This window comes from Gymnodraco acuticeps, unplaced genomic scaffold (genome assembly GCF_902827175.1).
Source record: "Gymnodraco acuticeps unplaced genomic scaffold, fGymAcu1.1, whole genome shotgun sequence".
Lineage (NCBI taxonomy): Eukaryota > Metazoa > Chordata > Actinopteri > Perciformes > Bathydraconidae > Gymnodraco > Gymnodraco acuticeps.
In genome coordinates, this window is record NW_022990981.1 from 4,501,291 (window position 1) to 4,519,948 (window position 18,658).

The window sequence follows — 18,658 nt, forward strand, 5'->3', positions numbered from 1 at the left end:
TTTCCAACACAATTGTCAAGAAATGTTTGGATTATAACAAATGGAGTCGTGTTTGATACATTTTTGTTACTTCCCTTTTTCATTTTTAGTTTTAACAAATGTTTTGACTATTTCCTGCATGGTTCACATTAACAAGCAGCTCTACAGAAACTAAAGAGGGAATGCTGGTTAATCATTAACACAATGTAACAAAGATTTCTACTTAGAGAGTGAAAGTATATATTTCCAGTTAGAGCTGTGGAGATCTGTCGTATAACAGGCAGGGCAGAACCAGGGCCCTCCTCTCTTTACCTCTCGAATAAGGAAGTTCAGAGCCTAGCTAGTAGCAGCTTCCTTTTACAGTGTTCAGGGGCAGAGGATGAACAAGCAAACAAAAATACTTTTGAAGTACGCACCATGAAAAGATGAAAATATCTACTTCGGTTTGCTAGCATACTGTTGGAGAGCAGAGGCAAAACTCTTGAGCTCAGGCTCCCCGGGGAGAAACAGGATGCAGAGTTATCAACCATGGTGCCATGGTACAATAAGTCGATCCAAAGCTGAGGATCTACTTTCCAAAGCAGCAAGAGATGGAAGCTTCCTTATCCGGGCTAGTGAGTCCATACAGGGAGCGTATGCCCTCTGTGTTCTGTAAGTTGACATTTTTGGTTTTCTTGACAGTTTATCTTAAATGCAATTTCACAGTGGACAATGAATTGTTTGAAAAATGATCCTTACTATTTAAAGATAAACACTCATTTTTGAATGTGTTTGGAATCAGGTTTAAGAAGAAATGACTCTTATCATAGTTAATATAACATGATTAAAAGTAGTTACATTTCCCCCTTCTATTTGTCAATGTGTCATATTAGATGTTCTGCATGTACTCTCGTAAGGCAAGTCTAATTCCCCTTTATTTGCATACTGTGCTACCACGCCGCAACACCCTTTGCCATCTCCAACTCATAACTTTGAAATAGAAATATCCATTTGAAATGCTTTACAATCTGTTTAGATCGCATGCTGAACTCAATAAAACACAATCAGCCAGTATTCAGTTTCTTTGACCTACAATGTCATATTCCAATGACATACATTTGCATTTTATTATCTCTATTAACCACAGATACCAGAACTGTGTGTACACATACAGAATCCTGCCAAATGTGGATAAGAAGCTCTCTGTCCAGGTGGGTTGACAGTTTCACAAAAGCCTCCATTATTTTGTACCAAAATCTGTTGAATTATTATGGTTATAGACTGATAAGTATTAACAGTATATACATGGATGTATGTCTATATGAATGTGAAGATAAAGGGCTTCTTATATCAGAACTAAAGGTTGGTATGCTCTGGCCTGTGGCATCATTTTACATTTCGCCGTGCTAAGGACATGACTTTTAGGATAGCAATGTTTGTCGGTTGTCCACCATTTTGGACTTAAACATCTCAACATACTGAAAGGATTGCCCTGAGATTGTGTTCATACATTCCGGTATGAATGTCAATATTTTGGTGATCACATGATCTTTCATCCAGCACTATCATGAAGGCATCATTTCACTTTGTTTCACACTGGCCAAGTCCTATCTGCCTCAGCTGCACTTTGGCTTTAGTTCTAATTGGGAAATGTTAGCATGCTAACAATCTCAAATAAAACAGTAACACAAAACATGCTTAGCATCAGCATGTTTACATTGTTGTTGTGAGCATTTGAGCATGCTGTCTTAACGTTTAGCTCAAAACCTCCACTGTGAATAACAATGCCTCACAGAGCCACTCGCATCTATTTAGACCCTTATTTTTCTCTCAAAATGAATCACATTTGTATCTAAACAGCTGAGAACTGCTGTGTTTGTTGAACACAATGACATGACAGCCACCAGGAGGAAGTGAAAGCCCTCTGCATGTCATGGAGTATCATCTGCATAGAAACAAAGATATCAAAAGTGTTATCGTATTGGAACATGCACATTGACCAAAAAAAGCCTATCCTAGGGTACTTAGTAGCAAACATGTGTAGTTTGTACCATCAAAAGAATAGACCTGTGACCCCGCATGCAGGCTGGCAGTTTAAATAGTAGTGGCACCAGTTTTTCCAGTTCCAGCAGGCACTGTCTGTGATGCAAACATGGTGACAACAACAGTTTTGGATCATTTAATGTGGAATGGCAGTCTGCGGTTTTAGAATAACATCTTGAAAGAGGTTAGAGTCGGTTTGCTGTAAAACAGGTCAAACAATTGTGTGTGTGAAGCAAGATGAAAACAAATGGTCAGAAGAAGAATACATAAATGTTATAGAGTGACTGCAATGACCGTTCAATCTTTGAAAGTCTTTGAACTGCACACACAGCTGCTTAAGGAACTTAGCTGATGACATGAGTGCAGATCTAGTATGCTGGAGGAAGCCACAGACGGCACCATTGACGTCACTTGGGAAGTAAAACTAAAAGATTGTGTCACCTGGTCTGGGAACAAAAGAAACAAAGGTCTTCCAGAAAACAACAGCCCACCATGTAATGTCTGTTCTTCTGAGCAATGAGGTGAATGATGCTGTGATCTGCTCTTCAGGCATCTGAAGGAGTTCCTATCAGGTTCTTCTCTGTGCTCACTGAGCTGGTGGAGGCATATTACAGTCCCAACATGGGTCTGGTCACTCATCTGCAGTACCCTGTCCATAGGGAGGAGGAGGTAGACGAGGAGCAAGGTCAAACAACTTCTTATTCATTTGATTGGTGGATATTATGTGAAACATTTTAAGATTTAAGATTTGAAAACTCCTAAACATCCTTTACATCTCTGTCCTGCAGAATCCCAGATTCTTCCACCGCAGCTTCCACCCAGGAACTTCGCTGGCAACGATTTGAGAGAAAGTGACTCCATGTCCCTATCAGAAACCTACCTGATGAGACTGCAGCATATGGACTTGTCCACGTATGGACACATTTACAGAATTTGCAGTGATGCATATAGCCAGATAATGAATCATGCAAAATGTCTGATAATACACTGGCAGTATACGAAGTGTACAATGAGTCATATGTTTGTGAGCAGTGATTTAACACTGTTAAAGGTCCCCTATCATGCAAAATGCACTTTCTGATGTCTTTTATACATAAATATGTGTCCCCGGTGAGTAAGGAGACTCACAAAGTGTCAGAAATACAACCCTCTCTCTTTTCCGCCTTATCCACATCTCTAAAAACGGGGGAACACCGGAGCTGATTCAGATTTGCTGCGTCATGACGACATTACCAGAGGGGCTGGCTCTACGCTCACAGTCCTCCAAAGGGGTGTGGCCAGCAGCAGCTCAAAATGGGCGTGGTCAGCAGCAGCTCCAAAGGGGCGTAGCCAGCAGCAGCTTGGTTACATTTAAAGGGGCAGACCCAGAATCAGCACTTTAGTAACAGGGCTGAAATAGAGGGGTATGAGGCATGCTACAATGGGTGATCTGTTTGGTATTTTGAGTAGAACACTTCAGAGACATGTTTTGTATATATGTGGCCCTATAATATATTGTTCAAATATAGTACAATAGGTGAGCTTTAAGTGATTAAACTAGGTTAACGGAGGTTTGAATAATTAAACAGTTTTTAAATTGTTACTGTGTTTTACATTTACAGAATACCAGAGGAGCATCAACTGGCTATCCAAGAATACTTCCGGACCTCAGTCAGCCTGGATGCTGAACAAGTGCACAATGGTTTCCCTAACCTCCCTGGGCTAAATAAGCTAACAATGGCAATCTGCAAGAATCTAAACAGGTACAGTTACCAGTCAACAGAATGGCCTAGGCCTATGTCCCCACTCGGCCCCAGGCCCTGGACCTTCAGGGAGGAGTTGACGTCTCCTGGTATGTGCTTGATCGCAAGAAGCTGAAAGAGACTCAAAATTATTAGGAGGATACACCACTTTTAAAAGTAAAAGCTTATAACTTATTCCGACCGTATTTAATGTACTACTATGGGTTTGGATCTTTTAATTTACATATTTTATTATTTTTTTCCTTTGGAGAACATACAATGGCCCTACGCAAAAGTAAAGGTACGAAAGGCCATTTCTAGAGCCAGAGTCTGGTTCTTCTCTTGTGTGCTACTGTAGAAACATGGCGTTTTGTTACATTAATCCCAATATTGATCTGTAATTATTCATGATTAATAACAAGTTTGAATACTAGTATAAACTTGTATCTTGGGTTGAGATCAAACAAATACACATGTGGTGTTTTAATAAAGAAATGCATGACAAACTGGTGAGAGAAATCAGTTAGCTAAAGCATGGACAAAGCTGCTGTGATTGCCCTCTGTATAATGTGTGCTACACAGGACATGTTCTCTCTGCTGCTATCGTACTGCAGCTGTTCCTACAGTGGTGACCCTGTCTGCTATCTCACACTCCTGTGTAGGTCCGTGTGGACATGGGTTTGGCAAATACATTATATAGATTACAAAGAATAAGGCTGATTTTCTGCCCTTTATTGTGAGACAGTGAAATATCCCGCATCCTGCCAGTTTTGGAGATCTTTCATAGAATGTTGGACCAACAGCTCTCCCCGGGGATTGGACTAAAACAAGTGAGTTGTACCTTAACCGTCTGTAAGAAAAACAACACACAGAAAAACATCCTTGTCATGATATATTATTTCCTTGATTTTCAGATCTCCGGCGATTTAGGTCAATCGGTACCCTTTAGGCTTGAGCAACTGACAAAACTGCTCTACTCAATAGAAGATAAGGTACTGTGGATCATTTTGCCAACTGACCTTGAACCATCTTGTTTATTGACCAACCGACAGTTGGTGTGAGTTACAGATGACAAAGGACTTCTCTATTCTCTCTTCAGGCTAAAAGCTCTATGTTTGAATCTGTTGGGTGTGAAGGAGGTCACAGGAAATCTCTCATACCGCTTGTTACGTTTGAGGTGCTTCTCTAAACTACTTTATTAACAATATTGCAGTAAGCTAATGATGTGCAATGTCTGAAGGTTTCTTGTTAATTTTTCCCATTTCCTCTTTCACTTGCAGGTCAAGCAAGAATCTCTGGGTATTTCCATGAAGATGTTCCTGAAAGTAGATGTTGAAAATGGGAAGCTCTACTTAAAGAAGTCAAAAGATGGGCCTGAAGACAAGTTTTTTATGCACAACAAAAGTAAGAAATCCCATCGCGCTCTACCCTCATTCCTTTGTATTATTAGCCCTGCAAGCAATGTGGCTCCAGCAATGGCCCGTCTGTCAGTCGGCCACCGCTTTAGACCAAACTTGACACATTTGTGCTGTCTGTACACCTTTACATGGCCGTAACTCTTATCTTGTTTACAATCTGCAGTTAAGCATCAACACGACTCATTTATTAAGAGTGCTATGATTCTTCTTTAGTCCTGCAGTTGGTGAAATCTCAGAAAATGCATGCCAAACTGGTGATCGTGGCGGAGAAGGAGAAAGAGAAGATTCTGCGGAGAGAGTTTGTTTTTGATGACACAAAGGTAACAAACATCTGATCCATTAGCTTGTTCCTGGTCTATTTTAAGTCCCCTAGATTTGTTTAAATATCAATCATTTATAACATATTCATTGACAGATTTGATTGGCATGACAACATTAGGGTGGGTTTCATAAGCATAACACCCTGTCAGCACATTGAGAAGTTGTGTTTTTTTTTTTTTTTTTTAAATGAACAATTAAGACAAGCACAAAAACATGAACAGAAATGAGATTTGATATAACCAACACGGGTTTGACATAGTTTGTTCATGTAGAAGCCCTTTGGTAAGCTAATAGTAAGAAGCTGATTACAATATTTTCAGGGCCTAAAGTTAACTCATCAGATATAATGTTTAATTGTGTTCATTTTAAGAAATCACATTTTCATTTTTGTATGTGTCTCGCCAGAAAAGGGAAGGATTTTGCCAACTTCTTCAACAAATGAAGAACAAGCACTCTGAAAAGCCTGAACCAGACATGATCACAGTGTTTGTTGGCACCTGGAACATGGGTAACAATCTTACATGTTAATGATTTGAATTCATGATTAAATGTAACAACAAAGTAAGATACTTCACTGTAAACCTGCAGGAAATGCTGGTCCTCCCCACAACATCGACTCCTGGTTTCAGTGCAAGGGCCAAGGGAAGACCCGAGACGACACTGCAGACCACATTCCGCATGATTTCTACGTTATCGGAACACAGGAGGATCCTCTGGGCGAGAGGGAGTGGGCAGACACAGTGAAAAGCGTCCTGAGGAAAATCACAAACATCACTTTTAAACAAGTAGGTGACTAACAAGTAGTAAGAAAGAAACAACTGAATGCAGAAGCAGAGCAGTAATGCTTTACTTCATCTTCTCACATCCAGGTGGCGACCCACACTCTGTGGAACATTCGGATTGTGGTCCTGGCCAAGCCTGAGCACGAAAACAGGATCTCCCACGTTTTCTCAGACAGCGTGAAGACGGGGATTGCCAACACTCTGGGTGAGCAATCCAACTCTACTACAAGCAATTTAATGTCCTCTTATAAAAGTGAATTCCACAAATCACTGATGTTTTGATATTTTGTAGGAAACAAGGGAGCAGTGGGAGTTTCCTTCATGTTCAACCGTTCATCGTTTGGCTTTGTCAACAGTCACCTGACCTCGGGAAGTGAGAAGAAGCTCAGGTTGGTAACAGAGAACAAAGCCAGCTAGTCTACATGTATCAGTAACACTATAAACTAACTGTAATGTCAGTGTCTTTACTATTTTCTTTAGTAGCAGTTGCAAGTTCTTTCTGGACTTGTTTTGCCTCTCCGGCGTCATACATACAAACTGCCTAGGCACTCAAATTGGTGGATGTTGTTGTAGTCAGAAGGTACAGGAAAGGAGCTCTGCAGAGGCTTCTACTGAAATTGACAACATCTAGAAAAGGGTTATCAAACACTTACTGAATACATCCTAATACTATGTTTAGTTAAATCATTGTGGGTAGGTAAAATAGCTCGCTATCTTAGCCTTCAATCACTATTCAATAAACAGTTAAAGAATGGTTTATTTCACTAGTAGTGTCAATTGATTCAAAATGGTCTTAATCACAATAATAATCCTGTGATTAATCATGATTTATCACATGGTCAAAATACTAGTATGGACTTGCATCTAGGAAGGACATAACACAAATATGTGTTTGGTGTTGTAATAAAGGAATGTATGACAAACTAGTAAGTGGAATCAGTTTAATTGTTAGCATGAAGTTGGACATTTTGCTCAAGGTATGGACAAAGCCGCTGGCATGGAGAGCCGGTGTAATGTATGGGCATATTATCGTATGCTAACAATGAAAGTGCAAAATACATTAGCAAAATAAAAATTTGAGCTAACAGAAAATCCTCCATATTAGTTGAATACACACAGTTAAGCTAGCACACACTATTGTATGAACATATAGGTTCACCTGCTGAATTAAAAACAGAACACATGAAGCAAAGAAAGTGAAAACCATGAAGCAGGTTCAGGCAGTAGGCGTATGGATTCACACTGAAAGTATTATCCTACAGAACAGAACAGCTTCCAGAGAAGAGATAACAGCTGATCCTTTACAACAAACACTATATGCTCTTTTTAGCTTGTTACTAACACTTTATTCCTGCTAGTAGGCTAATCCCCATTTTTTCAAAATGAAACAGTCTGATTACATCATTTTTAAGTAACTAAGGGATTACAGTTACCTTTTTTTGTATCCTGATTACATAATCCCATTACAACATTACCGTTAAACCCAGGTGGTGAGGGTCCGTACTGATGTCCAGTGGTCTCCAGTCAGAGCCAAATATTAGCTTGTGCCACTTCCTCTGCTTTCTTTGGCATTGGCACAAATGTATTAATAAACATTTCCCTATGTAGATACACGAGGAAGATACAGATTATGTTATGAGTATGTGTCATTTAAAGACAAGCATGCTGTTTGTGGACCTCCCAGTAGCGCTAACGAGCTCACGGTGACTTTGTGGCATTAGCACACTGGTTTAACTGCTTTAGTCACTGTTACAAGAGTTGAGACAGTGATGCTTGAAATATTAACTTATTATGCCCTTGGTGGTGTATTTGTACAACAATAGTCACTACTGCTTTTAGTTTACCTATCTAACGGTTACAGAGTTGTCGAGGACTTAAGCTTTTTCACTTACTGGAGGTTAAAGGAAACATATACGCTTTATTTTGTTTAACACATTCAAGCAATAATATTATTTATTGCCGACATGCAATACATTTGAATTTATTTGCAGACGAAATCAAAACTACACAAACATCCTGCGATTTGTGAATCTGGGGGATAAGAAGCTCAATCCGTTTGACATCACACATCGCTTCACACACCTCTTCTGGCTTGGGGATTTGAACTACCGCGTTGAATTCCCATCCACAGTAAGTTGTGTTGGATTGTAGTTTGCTGTATAGAAGCAACACAAACACAAAATAATGTAGTTTGATGCAAAATAACGTTTTTGCTGTTTACGTTTGTGTTGATATCTTAATAACAAAATGCTAATTATATAATCTATCTCTGTTTTATAAATACATGTTTGCATTGCTGTAGTTTAGTGGTATATAAAAGAGCATGCTGGATGTCAGGTGTCTAAATGATCAGCTGCTAACGCTGTTAGGCAGAAAAGTCACTTCTCTACACTGTTTCCCTTCACAGGAAGCTGAAAACATTGTGACAAAGATCAGACAGCAGCAGTACCAGGAACTCCTCAGTCGAGACCAGCTCAACACGGAGAGGAATGATGGAAAGGTCTTCTTGCATTTTGGTGAGCCTTGGATCATATTCATTCATAAAGAAATGCAGCGTGTGAGACCTGTATGTGCTTTTCAAATTCCTAAGGAAGGCAAGTGAGAAACATATTCTGTTGATAACATGTTGTAAATTTAATCAAAATGATTATATGTCTTACTTAATCCCTGGTTAGAAAACAATGTTTTGCTACGTTTATTTTCCCAGGTTCCTTTTTTTTATCTGTGAGTTTTGGTAGATTCTTTTTTTTTCTGTAAGAACATTTTTCCCAGGTGTTGTTTTGTAATACTCTTTTTAGCCACAAGAGGCAGACAAGTTGTCCGTTTACAGTACATCAGGGGTGTCCAAACCTTTTCACGAGGGCCACATACAGAATAATATAAGAAGGACTGGGGGCCACTTATAGAGGTGAGGTATATTGCCTCGTAAATGAAGTTATAAGTTAGCAAAATGTAGGTAAATTAGGCTTGATACATGAATACACTTTAAGAAAAAAGCCGCCTACATCACAGCTCTCTATAGGGTTTCATTTCTCTGGTTGGCAGCTCATCGCTTAAAACAGAAGCCTCAGAGTGATTATAATAAGATGAAATATGAAGGGTCTATTTCAAGCTTGTTATGTACATAACTTATTGGGTTTTTTCTTTATCAACTAAGATTTGTTGGCTTTCAAAAGTTGGCTTATTAACACATGAATACTACTGTGTTATATATTTGTACATATACATTAATAAGTACAATATAAGAAAAGCACAAGTTTCATTTGTGGGCCATATTTCATTATACTTTTTAATTTGCTGAGGGCCGATTCAAAATGGCCCGCGGGCCGCATTTGGCCCCGGGACCGTAGTTTGGACACCCCTGGTGTAGATACAAAATAAAACACGTCTTCTTAACAATGATTTCATTATGTCTGTAGATGAAGAGGAAATTACGTTTCCACCAACTTATCGCTTTGAAAGAGACACGCGAGAGAAGTACGCCTACACGAAGGCCAAAGCCACAGGGGTAAGCTTGTGTCAGACGTCTTGCCCCACAGTGCAGAAACTGTGAAACTACACCACTGAACATAACTCTCATTTGACACAGAACATGGTTTTCGCTTTTAGCCATCTAGGTCAAAAACTCCATGTGAAGATATATTCTCATCTACAGGCTCCAGGATAAATTTCACACACTTTTAGATTATTGACCTCACACATTTTGATCTCTTGAATTGATCCATACCAGCAAGAATGTTTGATCATAGTTTATACCAGAAAGAACATAGCCTCCCTGCTGCTTTTTAATACTTCAAATGTTTTAAAGCTGTGTCTGGCAAAAGCTTGTAATGAGTCTTTATGTATGTATCATGACTTTAACCCTACAGACAAAGTACAACTTGCCCTCATGGTGTGATCGGGTCCTTTGGAAGTCATACCCCCTGGTTCATGTTGTCTGCCAAGCATATGGTGAGTCATTGGAGAACATTTATGGAACTGATTTATTCTACAGGGTCTGTCAGTTCTGCATAATGGTTCTTAAAAAGCTCTCTAATATCTTAAGTTTTCAAGAAAAAGGAGACTATTTTCAGTTTTTTTAAATCCTATGAAATTGTTCCAATGAATGGTCTTTTAGTTGTAGTTCAGGTGAACATTATAAGGGGAGGTTCTTGTTTGAAGGCCAGGGTCTCTGACAGGCATATGTTGCATGCTTTGTCCCCGGACAGCACTGGACATTGTTTTATATTGTAAAATGTTCCACTCAGCATAGAGCTTTGTCCAAATTCATAACAATTTTAAATATCAACATTAGATCAGCCTCAAAGATCCATCATTGGTCAGGCAATAGCAGAAGTATGACATCTAAAGGCCAGATTACATTTCAATAAATATGAAAAGTAAATGTTTCATTAAATAAAAAATCTGATTTACTCCGTTTTTAAAACATACTAATTTCACCGACAATGTTTCTTCCTGGAAAATACCAAGGAAAATGATTAAAAGATTATTTGTAAAAGATGAACCTGTCACCGAATGTACACAATAAGTTTAGATAACTTGTCAGTAGGAACACTTAACCCCTGAACACATTTGTATTATGCTCTCTGCAGCTCTAAACTAAACTAACTAAAGGGGGGGTTTAACAAAAGAAGACAGCTGTAGGGACTAAAGTCATGTTATCTCAGCGCCTGCTGCACACTTTCACCATTCTTTGTTTAATATTTCTCTTCTGAGTGCACACACAGGTCTCCTCACAAAGTGTGAGAAAATAAAACCCTCTCTCTTTTCCTCCTTACCCAAATCTCTAAAAACGGGGGAACAACGGAGCTGATCCAGATTTTCTGCCAATATGACGTAATATCGGAAATGTGGGCTGGCTTTAAAACGTTGCTATCATAAACAATGCACGTTGTGTTTTGGAAGTAATATGGTCTTGCTTTACATTAGCAAGTATCGCTAACACTCAGAGCTGCAGAGAGTATGTGTAAAGAAGCAGGAAATACAAGGAACTCACCTTGTGGTAAACCTGAGAGTGAAAAAGCATTTTAGCTCCATACTGTTCCAGAAATAATTATTGATATGGTTTTGAACATGATATGGCGTTTACTCATGGCAGCATTTAGCTGAGGTTCTGGGTAGAATTCCCAGGCACAAGCTACGGACCCAGAATCAGCACTTCTTTAACAGGGCTGAAATAGAGGGGTATGAGGCTAGAATGGGTGATCTGTTTGGTTTTTGGAGCAAAACACTTCATAGACATGTTTTTTATATATTTGTATTAGGGCTGTGTGTGTGTGTGTGTGTGTGTGTGTGTGTGTGTGTGTGTGTGTGTGTGGTGTGTGTGTGTGTGTGTGTGTGTGTGTGTGTGTGTGTGTGTGTGTGTGTGTGTGTGTGTGTGGTGTGTGTGTGTGTGTGTGTGTGTGTGTGTGTGTGTGTGTGTGTGTGTGTGTGTGTGTGTGTGTGTGTGTGTGTGTGTGTGTGTGTGTGTGTGTGTGTGTGTTCGAGCTATGTGCAACTCAAGGCATATGCTCGAACGGGAGCTGCCTGGACGCTGCGATCATGTTGCGCACTATCCGTGCTGAGTGTGCTGACTTTTCGTACATTGTCCCACTGTCTGGCTTCCTGCATAAAGTCAAGTGCTCGGCGCAGTTGTCGGCGAAATGTCGCTCCTCTGTTTTCATTTAAACAGCTCCTTATATCCGTTAGCGCTGCTAGCTAGCACCAGATGCTAACAACAACAATACACGTAAGGTCTCTCTCTCGCTCGCTCGGGCCACACATACACACACCCTCCCGGTCCTCCCGATGGCCAGTCGGTGCCTGCCGGTGAGCGTGGAAGTGTGGTCTGCCACAAGCGGGCGGCAGGAGCGGGGCTGGCAGCATCAGCTTGTAGATGGTATTTTAAACTCGATGCGCTCTGAAACTACGTGGCGGCCGAGGACAAAAAATACACATGCGTTAATCGCGTTAAAATAATTAGTGGTGTTCTTTTTTTTTCGTTAACGCGCTATTAACGTGTTAACTTGACAGCCCTAATTTGTATATATCTCAGACCTATAATATATGCCTACAAATAGTATAATAGGAGACCTTTAATAAAAGAGCCCTGTTAATGATATTTAGTGAGACAGACTCATTGTGCCAAACTTTCCAACCTACAGGTTGCACTAATGACATCATGACCAGTGACCACTCACCATTATTTGCCTCATTCGAGGTGGGAGTAGCCTCACAGTTCGTCTCCAAGCAAGGTAAGACCACCATCTCTGGCTCCCTGCAGTAATGATTTCCTTTCCGGGGTTACAGGGTGATGTCACTTTTACATTTTCAGACATGAACAGTGCACCTCAAGGTGGGATACAGATCAGGAACTGTATAGCCACCTTGATGACCAAATCAAAGACCAAGTTCTTCATCGAATACCATTCCAGCTGCTTGGAGAGTAAGTCTGTTTGACTGACCCTATCACTTTGGATTCTGCTGTAAACCGCTTCAATGATGAAAACTAATATTTCTTTAATTGTCTACAGAAAAAGTCAAGACTATAGAAGGAGAGAACATGGAGAAATCGGATGGGTCAATAAAAGTTTCCTTTAGAAACCAAGTTGAGGTAAATAAGAAAGGAGCTTTCAGTGTGTGCTTGTTGTGGTAAGAAATCATAATTATTTTGTCTTCTTCCTCTTTTCAGCTCACCCCTATCATCTCTGACCCAGAATACCTGTTGGACCAGCACATCCTCATCTGCGTGAAGTCCACAGACTGCGACGAGTCCTATGGTGACTGACTCACATGCAGTTTGTAATATGCAATAATCTGAGCAGGATTTACAGTTTGCTGGTGTCTTATTCCCAAAGGTGAGGGCTGTGTTGCCCTGAGAGCAGCTCAGTTCTCCTACAGAGAGTTTCAGGTCACACTGACTCACCACGGAGAGAAGACAGGCATTCTGACAGGCGGCATCCAGTTACCCACCTCGGAGTGCAAGCCCACTGAGAAGTTATACGGTCAGCAAATCTCATCAGGACTTCACATATTCAACTCTTCTTACTTCAGTTCTTTAGGCATTAATTCCTCTTTTTATACGCTTGCAGATTTCATCAAAATCGAAAGCTCTGATGACACTGGCTCCTCAAAAGGAAAAGGCGTTGACGCCAACAAGTAAGACATTTTTTCACCTGTGATTACTGTCAAATAACTTAGACATGACTTCAGTTTGTGATGATTTCTGTCTTCTGTTGACAGGTTTTCTGTCACACAATCACATGATATTTCTAACCCCAATTACATGGGAATTTCCTTCAGAAGTGGCAATGTGGTAGATAAAGGTTGGAGTTACAGCCTGCCACAGAAAAGTCTTCCAATCGCTGGCCAAGGGAGCAAAGACACCAAGAAGGGGGGCTATGATGTGGGCTCACGAAGCCCCACAGGAAAACATCTCAATCCCATGTGAGTGCCTGTTGTTTACGCATTTCATATCATCTCAGTGACCAAACTAAAAAAATACATTATTTACATACACTCTTTTAATACAGAGCGAGTGGAGAGGTTTGATATTCTGAGAAAAAAAGTTGAAAATTCACGGGAAAAATAGTCTCTCTGATTGAAGAGGTAAATATATATGGAAAATGTTTACAAATATTCACATTTGTATTGTGAATTTAGGCCTTATTTTCTCAGAATATCTCCTGAATCTCCGTAATAATTGTTTTTTAACTACAATGACCCTGATGCACTGTCGTAGATATGGCTCAGGAGAAGCAGAAACTGAATGTGACCCCTTCTGTAGGGGGGAGGAGGAAAAGGTGTCAGGGATGTTTGACAATCCGTTATACGGTTCAATGGGGAAATCAAGGGGCAAGGACCAAGACCATCAGCAGAAGGACCTCCTCACACCTCCAGATCCCAACTTTACAACCTCCAATGCAGCAGACGGAGACCCTGATCGCCCCCCGCTGCCCACCCCACGCATCCGGTCCTTCACCTGCTCCGAGACAAAACCCCAGCCTTCCACCCCCGTCTCCTCGCATCCCTCAACATTCAAGAAACCAGTGGCGCCATCGCGCTCCGAAGGGGGGATGGCACAGAGCCGGCCCCCTCTGCCTTCCAAGTCCCGGCCGGGCCTGCCGGAGCCCCAGAACGCCCGAGACTACAGGGACAGCTCCGAACTCCCCAGCAAACACAGATTGCCTGCAAAACCTGGCCAGCCGCAGCCTCACAAAGACTGTAAGTACAAATGTGTTTCTCTTATTGCAAGACTCTTAAATCATACATTTCCCAGCAAATACAATACATTTAATGATGCAGAAACTGTCATCACATAGTGCACCCTGAAGTCACCAAGATGGGCCGTTCTGTGAAGTGAGGCCGGACCACAGCGACTGCACAGCTTCCGGCTCTGCATCATGGGAGCCAGGCCTTCCCCCTGCTATATGTATCACATACTGTATGAGTGACTATTATTTAGTAACTACGGAATATTTCTACATTTGTATGGTGTGCCTTTTTACTTTCTTGCTAAAGAGAGCAATACCACTTTAATGTCAGTATGCTAAATATTACGCTATAGCAAGTTAGCTAACCTAGCATGCAATCTTGTAGTCTAATAAAAAGTGCTGAGCAACACATTTTCAGACTTAATTTCTGCTAAGCTTTCATAAAAAAAATAAAAAAAGTTTGGAAATAGACTGCTTATAAACAATTGTGTTACTTTGGATGTGGAGTTTCACACTATAGTAGCTAACGAATGTTACGGCACAGTATTATCTGCATACACATTAACATGTTTGCCCTTGAGATGTAACATATATGCTCAAATAATTTCAAAATCTCAGCTAAACTGTGTTATTTAAGATCTTTTTTTAAACCTGAACTCATAATCATTGCCTGTGACACTTTTAATAAAAACCTCAGTGAGACCAATGTGGTGCTGCAAAACTCAATGCTTCCATCTGCTGTTGTGTACAAGAATTTCATGCAGAGTGAAAATCAAGCCATCCAAGCTGCACAATCAAGAAGACTTACCTTTAAATTAATTTAAGATTTGCTGTTTGCCATGTGAATTGCTGGATAATTCTACCTCTTATAGCCTAAGAAAATTTATTTTTGGTCCCAAGATAAATTACATATGTTAACATGTACAATGTTTGGAAGAGTATAAGGGCCAGGCATGAGGGGAAATATATTTTTGAGGAGGAAGATATTTAGTATTCTGCATCTTCAGAATAAAATCAATGTCTAGAGTCTAGACCAGGGATGGGCAAATGGCGGCCCTCAGATTAATTTATGAACAACGTATTTTTTTACTTACTTAACCGTCCACTAGACTCCTAGTTACGTCGCGAGCTGCGTACATGATTTCGTTCGGCAGCCAAATACCGCGAAATAATCTGTGACGCGTTTGTGTGTATTGTGTTTGTTTCCCGGGGAAATATGGAAGCAAACAAGAGATAGAAATATTTGAATTGTATCAGACACCGAATGTATAGCATTGAAAATAATTACTTTGAAAATCATGTATCTGAATGTTTTTGCTCGGAATTTACCTATGTGAAATAAAAATGTAACAATTCAAGTGAAAAAAATTCGAATGTTCAAATTCAGATCCCAAAAATTGAAGTGAAAAAAATTCGAATGCACAATTTCGGTGTTTAAAATCCTACGTCAAAAATATCGGTGTTTAAAATTCGATGTCCAAAATTGCGATGCAGCATCATCCGGGCTACTCAGACAGGATAAGCAATCGAGCCCAAATGCAATCAAACCGACTTCTGGCCTATCAGAGCACGGCGTTGTCAGTCATGTGATCACAACAACCCGGGAGAAAAATTACGGAGAACAGTGGGGCTCGGGTAAGTAGTCAGTTTGTGCTATTTATTTTACAAGCAGTGAGGGCTCGACAGCAGTGTATGGGATTAGTTTTGTATCATAAAGATAAAGCAACACTTTTTCAGAATAAAGCAAAACTATGAGTTTAAAAGAAAAAAAAACTGAGTCAAGCAAAATAAAATAAATTTCAAAAATAAAACTATAAGTTGCAAACAAATCATTTGTGTAATCATGTAAACTATAAGTCTTTTTTCTTTATTTTAACATAGGTTTTTGTTTGCAGTTCTTGTTTCTTCTTTCTCAATGATCAGACTTTTGCTCTCGCTGCAGCTTTCTCTTTTGCGCTCCCTCATTTTTTGTTTGAGATTCTGACATAAACCTCCCAGGGGGGCGGGACTTTCAGGGGTGCGTCCCCATTGGCTACTTAGTTTTTGAGTGACAGCCCAGTCCTCCAGCGATTGTACAGTGCAGGTAGCTGCGGTGCGGTTCTAGCTGAGCGTGGACAGAAGACCCCCAGCCAGAAGAACCAGCATTTCAATTATTATAATACTACAAGTGAAAATATATGTAAGTATTGATCATTTGTGTTGTTTGTGCTATACGGTCTGTTTCTTTATTGTGTTAAGTGAGAAGTAAAGCTGTGCTATGAAAGTTAGCTTTTGCTACCTTTAGATCCATAACAATGCAAGCTAAGTAGCCTAACAGTTAGCTACATAGCTAGCAGTGAGTGAGCGTTCAGACACCGGCGTACACACTCAAACGGACTCGTGTGCCTGACTCTGCCAACAGGTTTTCATGATTCTGTTTAGATATGCAAGTATAAGCCATGATAGCTTATTTTATTAACACGCTAATTTGAAATGAAAATCAATGGAGGCTGAGTTAACTTTGTAGGAAAAGCTACCTTCCATGAGCTGTGTTTTATTTGTTAACTTCATATTTTTCATTTCCCAAAACATTTATTTTCCTCTCATATTTAATTAACAGTGTGGATCATTGAGACAGCGTGGCGTCCAGAGTCTTATCCCGTTTTCCCCACTTCCTGTGAGGGGACAGTACGGAGGGGGGGCATGAAGAAAGAACTGCACCAGCTTCATCCACACTGGCTCAGTGTCATTTCATTTGACCAAATGTCTTTACATATACATTTAATAGATTTTATTATTATCCACCTTTTTTTGTATGTCCTTTTATTTAAAACATTCTTTGAGACTTCTTCTTCTGGTTCACATTTCAATAAATGTAATTTGTATATTCACTCTTTTGTCTTTATTCTACATGAAAATGTTAGAGATTCCATTCAAATCTGTTGATTATTCATATCTTCCTCAGGCTAGGAATAGTATGTCGAATTTTTAATGCTAAATGTATATAATTTTCTCACAGGATATAGAATGAAACAACACCGGTTTTATCCATTGTGTATGAATGCTTCAGCTCTTCAGACCAACACAGTAATGGCGCATTTCCACTGCAGCGGGGTAGCCCCATTTAAGCGTCCCTAAGCGTCCTCGCTCTGGCCTCGGGCTGCCTCACTGGCCGTCCGAGGCCGTGGCGTATTGCATTACAGTTTAGGACCTGTGGTAGCAACGCAGTGTAGGCGGGGCGATCGGCTTTGTTTTTTTTCACATTTCGAGTTGTTCCGTCGAGCTCCCGCTGGATTTTATCATCCCCAATGAGATGTAGGAACGTCGTCACCTCCTCGGTGGACCACGGTGTGCTTTTCTTAGAAGTAGCCATTTTTGTAGCTCCTCCGTTTACAAAATGCTGTTTATAAAAATGCTGCAAGCTTGCTTCTAGATATATATGCGACGCTAGGGATGAACTTGCGCGCAATCTTGTGACGATTCTCTCTGACCAATCAGCGGTCGAGAGTGTTGACGTCACTAGTTCAGCCCTGGCCCTGGTCTGAGGGAACCACGATTTTATGAGGCCGGAAAAAGAGGGAAAAAGTACCCGCTGGCCGGTACTAGGCTATATGGAAACGCCACCAAAAACCGGCCTGGCCGCTTGAGGACGGTTAAGGACGCTTAAACGGGGCTACCCGCTGCAGTGGAAACGCGCCATAAGATGTGAGCATGTTCCTAATTGTGTTGGTATGCAGCCTAGGTCTCGTCTGTTTAATAAAGAAAATCTGCCACTTTTATATTGCAGAATTTGTTCAATTAAAGCAGTCTTTAATTGTTTGTCCTAAACATAGCACTATATGCTTTTGAAATGTAACATGTCTCATGGACTCCGGAGTTTGCTGCATGAGTTGCACTGTATGATCTGTGGTGTAGTGGGCTGTCACTCAAAAGATGAGTAGCCAATGGGGACACACCCCTGAAAGTCCCGCCCACCTGGGATGTTTGTGTCAAAATCTCAAACAAAAAAAGAGAAGAGCTACAGCGAGAGCAAAAGTCTGATCATTGAGAAAGAAGAAACAAGAACTGCAAACAAAAACCTATGTTAAAACAAAGAAAAAATACTTATAGTTTACATGATTACAAAAAAGGTTTGTTTGCAACTTATAGTTTTATTTTTGAAATTTATTTTATTTTACTCAGTTTATTTTTCTTTTAAACTCATAGATTTGCTTTATTCTGAGAAAGTGTTGCTTTATATTTAT

At 40.3% G+C, this 18,658-nt stretch overlaps 1 protein-coding gene across 5 annotated transcripts; it reads left to right on the top strand.

Moving 5' to 3' along the window:
• The first annotated feature begins 173 nt into the window (after window positions 1-173).
• inpp5d (inositol polyphosphate-5-phosphatase D) lies at window positions 174-15,161 on the top strand. Of its 5 annotated transcripts, none has more exons than XM_034235671.1 (27): window positions 174-630; window positions 1,106-1,169; window positions 2,551-2,686; window positions 2,790-2,913; window positions 3,603-3,743; window positions 4,468-4,552; window positions 4,637-4,714; window positions 4,822-4,899; window positions 5,003-5,126; window positions 5,354-5,460; window positions 5,867-5,969; window positions 6,050-6,246; window positions 6,331-6,448; window positions 6,536-6,632; window positions 8,235-8,373; window positions 8,651-8,759; window positions 9,663-9,751; window positions 10,113-10,194; window positions 12,387-12,476; window positions 12,557-12,667; window positions 12,756-12,835; window positions 12,914-13,001; window positions 13,080-13,226; window positions 13,314-13,380; window positions 13,465-13,668; window positions 13,964-14,445; window positions 14,527-15,161. In XM_034235671.1, coding segments are annotated over exons 1-27 (3,282 nt in total). In that variant the 5' UTR covers window positions 174-490; the 3' UTR covers window positions 14,529-15,161. The 5 variants fall into 5 exon arrangements, with proteins under 5 accessions (XP_034091562.1, XP_034091561.1, XP_034091563.1 ...); XM_034235670.1 differs by having other exon boundaries at window positions 14,544-15,161; XM_034235672.1 differs by having other exon boundaries at window positions 14,009-14,445; window positions 14,544-15,161.
• The last annotated feature ends 3,497 nt before the right edge of the window (window positions 15,162-18,658 follow it).